This window comes from Oryzias latipes, chromosome 3 (genome assembly GCF_002234675.1).
Source record: "Oryzias latipes chromosome 3, ASM223467v1".
Lineage (NCBI taxonomy): Eukaryota > Metazoa > Chordata > Actinopteri > Beloniformes > Adrianichthyidae > Oryzias > Oryzias latipes.
This window is the reverse complement of record NC_019861.2, coordinates 27,117,284-27,131,304: the sequence shown is the minus strand read 5'-3', so window position 1 is coordinate 27,131,304 and position 14,021 is coordinate 27,117,284. Positions and strand designations below refer to the sequence as shown.

Below are 14,021 nucleotides of genomic sequence, written 5' to 3'. Positions count from 1 at the left end.
ATGGTTGCATGTTTTGCTCTTTTATAAAAAAAATCATTTTTCAGTTCATTTTGCTTGTACAGGATCTTTAAATAGTATGCAACAGTAGGATCTCCCATCTATTTACAAAGACTAGGGATTTAAACCAGAACAGCAGTGATGGATCTTGGTGTGTTTTTCAGAAAGCTTTTCTTCAGTTTAATTCGAATATTGAAAACTGAGACAATGCCCCCTCTAACAACTGTTATGCTGTTGTTGATCAGGTGGAGTACCAGTGTGAGGGCTTCCTGGAGAAAAACAAGGACACTGTCAATGCAGAACAGATCAACGTCCTGAAAGCCAGCAAGGTGAGATCCACATATTTTTTGATCTTAGTGCATCAGTTCTGTAAACCAAATAGAAAAAAAGCTGATGTTAAACTGTGTGTAGCAGCTCCCTCTAGTGACCAAAAAAGTACAATGACTGGGAGATCCAGTCTAAGAAATGTTTACTTATAAAATATAGTGTTGAATAAAATTATAACACTGAAGTCTCAGCACACAGCAAATGGCACTTAGAAACAGAATTTATGGTTTTCTCTGATTTGGAGATGTGTCAATCTTTAAAAACTTTTGCTAAACGCTGAATTAGACTTTTTTGGTCATATACTGAAGCTATAAAGTCCTAATTAGTGTCTTACACCTGAGTTCAAATGTGTCCTCTAAGGTCAATCCCACCAAAAATTCTAAAAAGTTGATTGTCAACACATTGTTTAAAAACAGAGTAAAACATTAAATTAATTAAAAATAAATAAAGGGGTTTGTAGTCACTAACTGATCTAACTTGAGTAAGAGAACAACGTTTTTTAGCCAAAAACTCACTGACTGTCAACTGTTCTTTAAAGATTCAACATCAGAACTAGGTAAGGTGTTAGATGCAGGTATGTGCTCTAACCTCCAACAGGACCGCCTAATGTACACAAACACTTTCACACGCAGACGCTCTGGACTCTAATCATTAGGATTAAGTGATAATTGGCAAATGAAGTGTCAGATTATTTATGCACATTACCACAGATGTGTTGACAGTCATCCTCAGTTTCACACTGAAACCTGTGGTTTAATTCTATTACTTTGTGCTGAAAACCTTTGCCTGAAAATTGTGTTTTTTGCTGAATCCAGAACAGATATTGAAGGAGCTTCAGTTCTGCATCATGAACTACAAAGCCCATGGGTCTGCATCTCTGCTGACTTCTGCAGTGGGATGCTTTAATGAGCGTCTGATGCAGTGATTTCCCTTGATGCCCTGCAATTCAGCATTTCTAACTGGATTGCAGCAAACTGTGTTCCTTTTTCAAGCACAGACATGAATGCTTGAAAGTCACAGGAAATCTCTTTCAAACAGTTTTGATCCTGTTTTCCTTATTTTTAAGCGTTCAGCATCATCAGCATGCCTTTTTTTCCACTTGTGTTTCCTCTTCACTCATTGCTTGGATGGGGGGGTTCATCATTTCGTACATTTGGGTTTTGACATTTGGGTTTCTTTTGATTGTTTTCCCTTTTAATGCCATTGTGCTTGTTTCATTCTGTCTTTGTATCTTGTCCATGTATGTTGGGTTGTGTCCTCATCATGACAACCTTCCCTGCCAGCAGAAGGTAAACGGCGGCGTTCTCCCAACGCCGGTCCGCCTGTAGCTCTTCATTCATCTTTCTCTTCATTCTGCCAAACTGAATTCTTCCAAGCTAAGGAGCCTGAAGTTGAGCCTGTGTTGGTGTGACTGGGCCTTTGTTTGCTGCATGGGGGGTAGCAAAGGCACAGGGGGAGGAAAGAGGGGCTTCAGAAGGACAATAGGAAAGGAAAGAAAGTGATGCTGAGAGCAGCCTGCTTAACGATACTGGTTTGAAACCCAGCATGGCATCACTGTGAGCTCAGCAAGAGGACCTAAAGCTGCACACATGACACAGCCTCCTCCTCCTCCTCCTCATTTACCTTCAGGCCATATATGCACCATAAAAATGTGTGCATTATTCCTGAAGCAGCAGTATGGCAGCACAATGCCATACTGTCAAATATTGTCTCTTCTATAAATGACTAAATAACTTCTTATTATTTGTTGTTTTTGATAAAAACTGACTGTGAATGAGTTGCTTAACACTAACAAATGAAGTTTATCAATCTACTCACATGTTTTCTGCTATTGAAATATCACATTTCTATACATTTATGAATGCAGAATGTATGAAATGTTGAAGAGTTATCTTTAAAAAAACAGATTTAACATGGCTTATACTACTTTTTCGATCTGTTAAACTATTTAAAAGCATTTTTTAAGGGAAGGCATTTTTTTACAAGCTAGATTGCTTTTTATATGTCATCTATAGAGGATTCTCTGATCTTTATTTGATCTTTATTTGTTGACAATGAATTAGATTTCTTCCGTATTAGATTTGCAAAACCTCATTTTATTGTTTTCTCTGACTATATCTGGGGTCCTTTTCCCAGTTTGACCTGCTGATGGAGCTGTTCAGAGACGAGGAGAAGGCAACTAGCCCTACTGGTCAGACCCCTGGCACCGGAGGCCGCACCCGCCTCAGCATCAAACCAGACAAGGGTCGGGACTCCAGCAGCAAGGAGCACAAGAAGACTGTGGGTTGTCAGGTGAGGATGAGCACCTGGTGCAGAAACCCAGCTGCTCCTTTACACAACTGTTCCCACGCATCACGCCACGGAAAGTTTTCCCTGCACTCTCTTAGCAGATGGATTGGCATTTTGTCTGTAGTACTTGTCATAATTGCGTAGAAAGTGGAGTGCTGCTGAGTTTTATTGGGTTGAAAAATGATACTGAGGATTTTTGCTTTTTTTTTTTTGTTTTCATAGTTTCGTAATTCTCTGCAAATGCTGATGGAGACTCTGAATGCAACCACTCCGCATTACGTTCGCTGCATCAAACCCAATGACTTCAAGCTGGCCTTCTCGTAAGTCCTCTCTGTTCATGTGTCGGCGTTGCCTCTCCTTCGTCTCAAAAACTGTTGGAAATTGTTCAAGTGAAACACAAACAAAAGTTTTTAAAACAAATACATTGAAAATAGTTCATGTTTGCTGGATTAGCCATAAAAATAATTACTAAAACCCCTAGAAAAAAAAGCTAATATTTAGTTTAATAAAGCACTTTAAGTAAAAAAAAAAAATGTTTTCCTGAATGGATGACTGACAACATTTTTTTTTAGACTTTTGTTGAACCTTGAAGTTGAGGACTTCCATCCTTGCAGTATAATCTTCTTACCCAGCAGCATGTCTAATAATAAGGCTGTTTGAAAGTCTTAAGAAAGTAGAGAAAAGTTTTTGAAGCAGCTGAAAGGATCCATGTTCCCACCTGAGAGAAAGCGCTTCTTATAAAAAGCTGAGCAGAACTGGAACATTTTGTACAAAAGTGCAGAAACCTTTGAACAGTCTCTGATCTGAGCTTGAATTTGAATTGGAGGTTCTGATCTCCAGGCCACATCTGACAGCACTTTATTCTTCTTCTCAAGCTAATTTGAACATCTTATGAATTCAAATTGTTCATAAATGATCTTCTTGTGAAAAGAGAATAAAATGATTAAAATTGACTTCCAAGGTGCTGACATTCAATCCAAAAATTCTGTTTAAAAAAAGAAAAAAAAGAAAATCAAAGGTTGGTTTCAGTTTGAAAAAAGACTAAAGCTGTCCTTTTAATAAAAATAAAAAGAGTAGTTTAATGGTTTCACCTGAAACTGTGCCCTTTAAGTCTTAACGAAGTTTGCTCTGGTCTGTCCTCTTTTCTCTGTGCACATCAGACTTACTTATATTGGGATTGGATCTAAACTACATACACAGTAAAGCAGAATGTTTGTCCTCGGGAGGCTGGGCTCTTTCAACATCTGTAGCAGATGTTTTACAGACTGTCCTCTCCCGTGTCCCTTCCAAGGTGTGCTGGATGAGAGGCATCAGACTGGATAAACTTGCAATGAGGGCCAGCTCTGTCGTAGGTACAGAACTGGAACATTTAACATCTGTAACTCAGAGGAAGATTCTGTTTCCAAATTCTTCTCCATCCTCACAGCTCCATCATCAGACAGACAGAGGAGCTCTTTCAGTAACAGTCTGCTGCTCACATCCTGCTCTATGTAGATACTCTGTGTTCTTAACTTTACACTTAAACCTCATCTTACCTTTTCCCCATGTGGATCAATAACGATTTGTAGCTTTTATGCTTATGCTTATCCAACAAAGCTGGACTAAATGCAAAAAAGTTTATCAATTCATTTGTCTGGCAGCTTAATGAGATTTTTTTTTTAGGATTTTATTCCTCTCCAAACATACCTGTGATCTATATCTCATCCAACATAAAATTACAGAGTTAATTGACACAGTTCAGAGCTTAATTTCCTTGAGTTTAGTTGAAGTTTGATGTTTGTTCTTGAAATGGAACTACTGATACTGAACGACTGATCTGGTGCTGTTGGCAGGTTTGACCCCAAGCGTGCGGTGCAGCAGCTCAGAGCATGCGGTGTCCTGGAAACTATTCGCATCTCAGCTGCAGGATTCCCTTCCAGGTACTGATGCAGCTCAGGACTAAAGCTGCAAACCCTGGCAACCTTTTAGTTTGTCAGGTTTTCCTCTCATCCAAATTCTATTATGCAGATGGACGTACCAGGAGTTCTTCAGCCGCTACAGAGTGCTGATGAAGCAAAAGGACGTTCTCGCAGACAAGAAGTTGACCTGCAGGAATGTTCTAGAGAAGCTAGTGGAGGTCAGAGAGATGGTTTTCTTTTAAACTTGCATAAATTCTGAGCGTTTTCCTGTTCTTCTCACCTTTGTTCCTTGTTAAACTCTCAGGACCAGGACAAGTACCAGTTTGGAAAGACCAAAATCTTCTTCAGGGCTGGCCAGGTGGCTTACCTGGAGAAGCTGAGGGCAGACAAGTTGCGTGCTGCATGTATCCGCATCCAGAAAACCATCCGCTGCTGGTTGGCGCGCAAGAAGTATCTGCGCATGCGCAATGCTGCAATTACCATTCAGAGGTTTACGAGAGGATACCAGGCCCGCTGGTAAGAGGCCATGTCGAAACATAAACTAATTCTTTGCATGTTTGGTATGTTGCTCTAAAATCATAACAACAAACTTGCGTTTCTTTCAGTTTGGCGAAGTTCATGCGTCGCACTCAGGCAGCTACCATCATCCAGAAGTACCAGAGGATGTGTATGGAGAGGAAACGCTACAGGCAGAAGCAGGCTGCTGCCCTGGCCATGCAGACGATACTAAGGGCTTACATGGCCCGGCAGAAGTACCAGGCGGTAAGATCACACAAAAAAACATCACCTCTGTCATATCAAGATTCCAGTTTGATAAAAAGCCATTTTAATCATTGCACACTTAAAAAAGCCTTTGGAAACTCCTCACCTAACTTACTAAAACGTCTAATTTCCTCTTCAGCTTTTGCGAGAACACAAGGCAGTAATAATCCAAAAGTTCATTCGGGGCTGGTTGGCCCGGTGCTGGTACAAGCGCTGTCTGGAGGCCATCGTTTACCTGCAGTGCTGCATTCGTAGAATGAGAGCCAAGAGGGAGCTGAAGAAGCTGAAGATCGAGGCTCGTTCAGTTGAACACTTCAAGAAGCTCAACAAAGGCATGGAGAACAAGATCATGCAACTGCAGAGGAAGATAGACGAGCAGGTGACATCCTAATCCCCAACAAGATTTCTTCATCACACCTTCTTTTTTGTTTTTAAACAAATGTTTTTGTCGTGTTTTTCCCCCCGCCATTAGCATAAAGACAATCGGTTGGTCAGTGAGAAGCTGGTGAGCTTGGAGAACTCCTACTCAGCTGAAAGCGAGCGGATGCGCAGTGAGCTGAACCGGCTGCGAGGCGCAGAGGAAGATGCCAAGAACAAAACCAACCAGGTGTTATCCCTGCGGGAGGAGCTGGAGAGGCTGAAGAAGGAGCTGAGCGCCACGCAGCAGGAGAAGAAGACCATCGAGGAGTGGGCACAAACCTACAGGCAGGAAATGGAGAAGGTAAGACGAGATCCGCAAAGAGCATCTGCACATTTACCCCATATTTACCTCAAGTGCATTGGCCTTTTTTGGGACTTCCTAAAACTTCATTGAAACATTTGTTTAGTAAACTGTTTGTGTAATTCAAATGAATTTTAAATCAAAGTGTAAATAACTGACTTCTTGTCACAAATGTCAAATTTTTAGTTTAAATTAAAGATGAAGTTGTTTTTATTTAGTAGAAGTTCTTGTAGTCTCCCTCCTTGTTTTTGTCAGATTCTTTATTTCCATCTAAGGAAAACAGTTTTTCACTAATTTAGGATCCACATCAAACAAGGGGGGTAAGGGCTCACGGGGGGCTCAGAGGGCAGAGTTGCCCCGGGTCAGGTGAGCAAAGAAGAGCAACTTTTGTTAGTGTGTAGAGCTCTGTGATCTTCCATTTAGCTAGCCCCATCAATGATCTAGTTTACAAAATACTGGGTTACTCTGTTCCTGCCTTCTCCTACAAACTCACAGTTAGTGTTTGAAATAGTGGCTTTTTATACTTCAGTAAACTATACGTTTATTTAAGTGTAAATAGCAGATGTGAGAAAGAGGTGTGTAGCTCTGCAGAGTGCGTTTGAACCAACACATCCTGGCTTTAAAGTGTAACGCTTGGAATATTTCCTTTTGTGATCAGATGGTTTCCGAACTGAAGGATCAGAACGGAACGCTGAAGAAGGAGAAGGACGACTTGAACAGGTTGATTCAGGAACAGAGTCAGCAGATGACAGGTACGTGTTAGAGGGCTGCAATGGGATCGGGTCCTGCGGGACCCAACCCAAATCTCGCGGGATTGGGCGGTTTGAATTGTGCTGCGGGCGGGAGAGGGCGGCAAAAAAAACCCCGCGGGAACTGTGTTGTCATGAATATCTCATGAATATATATTAGCGGACTACGTTAGGCTGTGCGGCTGTTGGATTCTTATGTACTGAAGCTCCGTGAAGGCACCAGGTAGAGATGCCCAATGGCCTCTGTCATCTAACCTGTTGTTGGGGGTGCGCCCCGCCCCGCCTCTTACTAAGAGCGCGTTTCAGGCCGTCTGTCTGCGCGCGCACACACGCACACTTTTAACCGAACAGGATTTGTAAAAATATATTTAATAATTAAGTTGCACATTACACAAGAGGAATGCATGAAAAGATGAGGCTGGAGGAGGACATGAATCTCTTTAATAATATCAATACAAATACGTGTTTTTTTCCTGCGGGACGGGAGATGATACAAAATCAATGCATCTCTATTACTGTGTGGGACTAAATTCTATGAGTTTTGCGGGTGCGGGCGGGAGTGGACATACATATTGCGGGAGCGGGCGGGAGTGTAACGCATATGTTGCGGGAGCGGGCGGGATTGGTCAAAAATTCAGCGGGCGCGGGCGGTCCCGCGCAGGGCTCTAGTACGTGTCTCTCCATCGTGCAGCGTCACTACTTCTCCTCTCTTTGCTACACTTTTTTTTTCTCCTGAAATGTACTTTTTTATGATGATTCGTCTTTTGAAATGTCTGGACAGAGAAAATGGCTCGTGCGATTGTCCTGGAGACTCAGCAGCTGGAAACGGATCTGAACGAGGAACGCTCTCGTTACCAGAACCTGCTCACAGAACACCGTCGCCTCGAGGAGAAGTACGACGACCTGAAGGAGGAGATGGCGCTCTCTTCGGTGAGGACCACTTAAACATCAAATTGACTGTATTTAAGGTCTAAGTAGTGAACAGCAAGTCCAATTTTTAACAGACCATTGCAGCAACAAAGCGTAGCGCCTTGTTTCTCCGTAGTGCTTTTCTGTTGAATGACTTCTGCCCACTTCTTTGTGCAGAACGTGTCCAAGCCTGGTCACAGGAGAACCGATTCCACCCACAGCAGCAACGAGTCCGAGTACACATACAACTCAGAATACACCGATTTAGAAGACGGTTCCCGTGCCCGCGAAGTGAGCCACACCAAATGAGATCAAGTCTGTTGCTTAGGTTCAGAAAAGGTCTCAAAGATTTTTTCTTTATTTCTTCATCACACAGGATGTCACTCGAGGAATGGACACCTCCTTGACCCTCAAGCTTCAGAAACGCGTTACAGAGCTGGAGCAAGAAAAGCAATCGCTGCGCAACGAGCTAGAAAACAAAGAAGACCAGTTCCAGCGAGCTAGAGCCAGGGTGCTGGGACTTTCCCCTCTTTCTTCTCTGATAGAAATACTAATAACGATTAAAACATTTTAAAATGTTTTAATCTGCTTTAGGTATTTTACAATATTAAAAGGTTGACTTTGTGGTCAGGTGTCCTCATTGGTGTGTTTTACTCTGTTCCAGGATGATGCAGAGTTTAAAAAGGCCCGTGGAGCTGAACTGGAGTACGAGTCTCTCAAGGTAAAGGAACCCCCAACCTACTGTCCAGGTGTTATGGCTTTACTGGAATGCTGAACTGTGTCGCATCGCAGCGTCAGGAGCTGGAGTCTGAAAACAAGAAGCTGAAGCATGACTTGGCAGCGATGAGGAAGAGCCTGCTGGGCGATGCAGTCACGGGTGCTGGGGCGCCGGGTTCTCCAGCTTACAAGGTGCTTCTGGACCAGCTCAACGCCTCCTGTGAAGAACTGGAGGTCCGCAAAGAGGAGGTGCTGATTCTGCGATCCCAGCTAGTCAGCCAGAAGGAAGCCATGCACCACAAGGTAAAGTCGATGTTTCACATCACAGGCATTAACCCAGCATAATACATAATAGGGATGCCAAAACGACCATTTTTAACTTTTTTCATTTTTTCATTCTGTATGTTTTTTTTAACATTAGAACATATTTGCACAAACCTTTAGAGGATACTTTACTCAAATCAAAACTACTGCAGTTTTTGTGACTTTACCTCTAACATACATGAGGGTTTCATCTAACATAACTCCAAGTCTGTGAAAAAAGAATTAAACGCATTTACCACTACATCCATATGTGATATAATTATCATCCTTTACAAAATTATCATCTAGGTTTCCCAGTATTCCCATTATCTTGTTTTTAGTATGCTAGATGATTACCGCATCACATGATGCAAACGTTAGACTTTGGCTTGAGTGAAGATTGATTGGTATTTGTGTAGAGAACGACTTCTTCATTCAAAGAAATTACTGGGGATTTTTCTGGTGACTACATGGCTGATTCACTGCTTTGTTTCATCTACATTCTAACATTGAGACGCTTTCACCTGCAGCATTTCTTTGTTTCCAAGCCATTACAAACAAGTAAAAGCCTTCCAGAAATATTTCTTGGTCTAAATTCTTGTTTGTGTTTTACTCTTTCTGTTTTTTGTATTGGTACTAACTTGTTCCTGTCTATTGAAATGCAAACAATTCTAAGCATTATGTAACCAGCTTCTAAACAATCATCATTAAATTCCCACTTAATGTACATAAGTGGGACACAAAATCTTTTGATCTACTTCAAAAGTGTTCCCATTGGTCTTTTAATTATGATTATGCACTTTTTAGGCAAAAATAAAAATAAACCTGTGACATTTTCTAGGACATAGTTTCTACAAAACAGCAGGAATTGATTAGAAATTTGCCTCTGACTGTTGGCGCGGTGTAAGCCTGCCCACACTTCTCACTATCCCCTGTTTACACTAGCCGGCCTACAGTCCCTCGCAACTGGAACCTAGCATTACCGAAGCAACAAAAATGGCGAGAAATATTGGAGCTATCCAGTCGTACTCTGATGAGTCGTACAGTTTAGAGCCAGAAGTCAGCTCAGACGAGGAAAAGGACGACGCACATGGATCTATTTGTCTGTTACTGGATGCATCGAAGTGAAGCAGAACAGGGAGCTTGCGGCTCGCCGATTGTAGCACGTATTTTACAGCTACCAACTTTTTCTAACGGCGTTTTTTTCATCTACTCATTATTCACAGCAATTTGAAGAAAAGAAAAATACTCACAAACAGAATTTTAAGCTTAATTTTTGTCATATATGGCCTCTGTGATGACAAAAATACCAGAAGATACCAAGAAAAAAAATACCAAGAACATGTTAAAACAGCAAAACCATTATTCTCATTAGCGTGGGACTTTAAAGAAGGTTGTTGTTTAGTGTGTGCTGCTAATGCTTCACTCCCCCAGCAGTGTGTCTAACTCCTCTGTCTCCCCGTCTTTCTTCCATTCATGCTTTCCCACAGGATGAGAAGGTACCGTTAAAAAACAAAAACTACAAGCTTTCCCTTTTTCCTTCTTTTTACCCACCCCAGTCTAGTGTATGTGTCTCACAGGTGGACAGTTATTGCAGTGAAGCACAGAAACCTGCATTTAGCTCTCCTCAAGTATCTCCATAAATGATGCCCCCCCCCCCCCCCCCAAGCAGAAACACCCCCCCCACATCAAAAGACATATCTAGGAACATTTGTTTAAAATTTCCAATGACTGAAAACAATATTCATATTCTGATATTCTAATCTCTTCAAACTAAATTATTCAATTTTAGCACTATTATTTAATTTTCTGTTTAGATTTAATGAAACAAAATACAAATCTCAGCTTCTGAAACAAATGAATATGAGTAGTGTTATTGTAGTAGTGTTATTGGTCCCAATCAAAGGGGAAACGGAATTGAAATAATGTTGTTTTTTTATGTGAAATATAGAGAGATGTGTTTACCATTTTATACTCCAAACATGGAAAATATTTCGTTTGTATATTAAAAACACAGCAGGATTTTAGTTTTTCTTACCTCTCATCCTTTTTATGAAAGCCTCTCTTCAGCCGATGTCTCCAAGTGTCCTGCTGACTCATCAAACAGCTTTGCTTGTCTTCTTGTAAAAAAGGTTTTTATTAGCAAGTCAAAGGTTGTTAATGGTGAGGAAGTCATAGTTCAAGGTTATTTATAGTTTTATCAGAGTTCCTTTGAAGTAACCAGTTACCGTAATGATGGGGTGTAACTGCGTCTTGTTGCAGTTTTTTTTCTGTCTTGGGTGTAAACTTCTACTTCCCCTTCACCGCCTCCAGGAGACCATGACGGAGCCGTCTGTGTTTGCCGAAGACGTGTCCAAACTGAAAGACGCGGGCGAAATAAAGCAGGCTTACATCAGCCTCAAAGACACCAACAGGTATGTCCCATCAGCCAGATGTTCTTCTCCTCTGCAGGTCTTCTCCAGCCCTCCAGATTGTTTGTCGCTTCCGCGTAAATGTCAGAAAACCAGTTTGTGTGTCGTGCCAGGTCTCCCGGATTCACGTCTCAGCCTCTGGATGTTGGTGACCTCCTGAGTAGGCTGAGGTAACCGATGAGTCGTGGCCCATGCATCCTGGAATAGAGCGAGCATGGCCACTCTGATGCTGAATGAACGAGGCTCAGTCAGCTGATTTACTCTTTACTCCAGAAGACGTTACCCTCAAACGGCATGATCCATCTGTCATAACCATCAGCTGTATTTAGAAAATGCTCCTTTAGAAAGAGCTTCAAGGCTCTTCTAGAAGCTGCATGGGTCGAATGAGCCCCTTTCACACATGAAGGGCTGTCAATAACCTGAGAGAAGCTGCAGGTTCTGAGCGTTTGCTGAATCTGACATTTTCACCTTGTTCTCTGTCTGACTGTGACGGTCATTCACACTGAGCCTCACATGCATTCATTTGTAAACAACGATAAAGTCTCATGTGTGAAAGGGGCTTTTTGCTCAGATCTTTAGGGTGGCTCCAACTGATCAAAAATAGATGCTCATAATCTGTATGTGAACAGCTGAGGAACTGGAACAGCTGCTGTGTGAAAAGCATGGAAATGAATCTTTAAAGTCTGCAGCTCTTGGCTTCAGCTCATGCAGACTGTAGTTGCCTTGCTGGATTTTGTTTTAGCTTTTTTATTCTGCATGAAAACAATCCCACATCGGTTTATCATGCATTCAGTTTAGTATGTACATTTTGGTTTTGGAAAAAAAACCTTTTAACTCTTTTAATCCATTTTTCACTCCAGTTTGGTCAAATTATTCCATTAGCATCAAATGATGTGTTTACATGAGATTATTATCAGCCCCAACATTAAAATGAACTTGTTCCAATTTCTTTGTGAATTCTTTGATCAAAATACATCAAGGATGCAGCACAAAAGCCTTTTTATTATGGCCCTTTTCTTTAAAGATGACATCTTCCACAGCTTTATGTTACAGACTTGAAGATATAGAATAATTCAAATTATGTGAACCTAAAGTGAGGAAGCTGGATTTCCCCTTTAAAGCCTGAATGTAGAACCGTCCAGAACTGTTCTGTTTACTGGAATTTGGGGGCCGAGGAAGCATGAATGTGAAAATCTAAAAAGCTTTAATGATATCCTCCCAAAAACTTTATAAAATTAATTTTAAAAAAAAAAGTACACCAAGAGGACACATTTTCTTTTAATTCTTTTGTACTTTTCTGACTTTATTGATGCAGCTGAATTGCTCTTTAAATGTTAATGTGTTCTCCTTTCTTTTATATGTAAACCTGCATTTGCTGGTTAATGAGATTTTTCACTTTTGATTTGAAATGATTTATTTCAAGCAATTAAGTAGAAATAATACACAACAGCAATATAATCATCAGTTATACATTCATACAGTAACTAATCAAACTTAGGATAATTAGACATATTAATAAATATTGCTTGAAAGGGAGTGGACGGAAGCGAACTTATATAATCCCACCAACTTTTGCAATATGAAAATTTAGAACAAGAGATCTTCTTTCAGAAACATTCACATATTTTTATATCATTACAATTTTGACTTATGCCAAGAGTTGATGGCATGAGTGGGGGGATTTTTTTTGCTTCTTGGGTTTGGCGCTAGGGTGCCCCCCCCTCCTTTTTCTTTCCTTTATTTTTTTTTCTTTAACACCCTGGTCAGATTTGACAAAGCTTTGATCCTTTGTACTGCTTCTAAATCTAATTTTTTTAATCCGTTTAAGCTCTCGTTTGGTCCTTCCTGAGGATTTTTTGGGGTGTGGCTGCTGCAGTAAAGTCCATAATGACTTTTTTTGACTTAATAATGTAAATTTAGAGCGAAAGGATTTACATATTTGTGTGGGAGGACCACAGTTTTAATGTTGTGGCTGTTTCCAGTAAACACAAAGTCTGTGTGCACCTCAAACTCTTGAACAAAATTGTGTTGCATATGTTGAAACTTTGTGTTTCTGCATGTATTCATTGGCATTACACACACTATTGCACAGCTGACACGTACATGGGCCAAATAACTTTGTAATCAGCTCTATCAAAGAAGGAACGGAAGCCTAAAACATAAATAAATACTAATGCGGTCCATGTAAAGTCATTGTTCATTTCTGTTCACCTCTCTGTCCAATCACTCTTTGTTTTCATTCTGGTTCGTGTTTCTTTGTGTTGTGTGTCGGCCAGATCTGCTGCTCCAGACTTGCATAAGCTGAATGAGGACGGGGAGCTGTGGCTGGTTAATCAGGGCTTAAAGGAGACCATCAGGTTTTACCCTGTTTCAGACACACAGGGCTTTCAGAGCATGACACGTTGGAGTGTTCTCAGGAGAGGATGGGGATCTGCTGCTTCTCTTCTCCACTTTTTACCTCTCTGACTTTTCTCTCAGGTTGATGTTTGTGTTTGGGTTTTTGACACAACACTGGTGGGAATTCATTTCACTTCTCTTTTACCCTTTTATCCCATCAATACAATCAATCTAACCAATACTTTAGAACTTGTTTAGCTTGGTTTTGTTTGTTTTTTCCTTCACTGTGTGTTACTAACCCCTAGAACAACCAGTGCAGGCATTTTTCCATAGCTGTCTGCTGAGACTTCCTCTGAAGCTTATTTTATTGTGTCTAATGATAGATTGGGCTATGGAGGATAACGTTTTATGGCAGCATGTCCTCTTTAAATTTCCATAAATTAAAAATTAGGTCCACATTTAAGAACTCACTGCAGAACAGGATGGATCTGGTGCTGCTATGGAAATGTCTTTGCACGATGTTTGCATTGCGTTCACATTTCAATTGTAGCTTTAGAGCAATAACATGAACATTGGCATTCATCAGGACGGGAAAGGAGAA

General features: G+C 40.9%; 1 protein-coding gene across 13 annotated transcripts in view; it reads left to right on the top strand.

Moving 5' to 3' along the window:
• The window catches only part of myo5a (myosin VA), a 53,388-nt gene that overhangs the window by 30,877 nt on the left and 8,490 nt on the right, over positions 1-14,021 (top strand). For 3 of the 13 annotated variants that reach the window (XM_023953603.1, XM_020700024.2, XM_023953605.1), the window contains exons 14-33: positions 243-326; positions 1,611-1,613; positions 2,461-2,616; positions 2,836-2,933; positions 4,446-4,532; positions 4,621-4,729; positions 4,816-5,027; positions 5,117-5,273; positions 5,413-5,652; positions 5,746-5,994; positions 6,653-6,746; positions 7,525-7,673; positions 7,830-7,943; positions 8,029-8,163; positions 8,317-8,373; positions 8,445-8,672; positions 10,163-10,171; positions 10,986-11,086; positions 11,197-11,253; positions 13,360-13,440. In XM_023953603.1, the coding sequence (XP_023809371.1) occupies positions 243-326; positions 1,611-1,613; positions 2,461-2,616; positions 2,836-2,933; positions 4,446-4,532; positions 4,621-4,729; positions 4,816-5,027; positions 5,117-5,273; positions 5,413-5,652; positions 5,746-5,994; positions 6,653-6,746; positions 7,525-7,673; positions 7,830-7,943; positions 8,029-8,163; positions 8,317-8,373; positions 8,445-8,672; positions 10,163-10,171; positions 10,986-11,086; positions 11,197-11,253; positions 13,360-13,440 (2,420 nt within the window). The remainder of the gene's footprint in view (positions 1-242; positions 327-1,610; positions 1,614-2,460; positions 2,617-2,835; positions 2,934-4,445; positions 4,533-4,620; positions 4,730-4,815; positions 5,028-5,116; positions 5,274-5,412; positions 5,653-5,745; positions 5,995-6,652; positions 6,747-7,524; positions 7,674-7,829; positions 7,944-8,028; positions 8,164-8,316; positions 8,374-8,444; positions 8,673-10,162; positions 10,172-10,985; positions 11,087-11,196; positions 11,254-13,359; positions 13,441-14,021) is intronic. The other 10 variants (XM_023953604.1, XM_023953607.1, XM_023953608.1 and 7 more) reach the window with 8 other exon arrangements.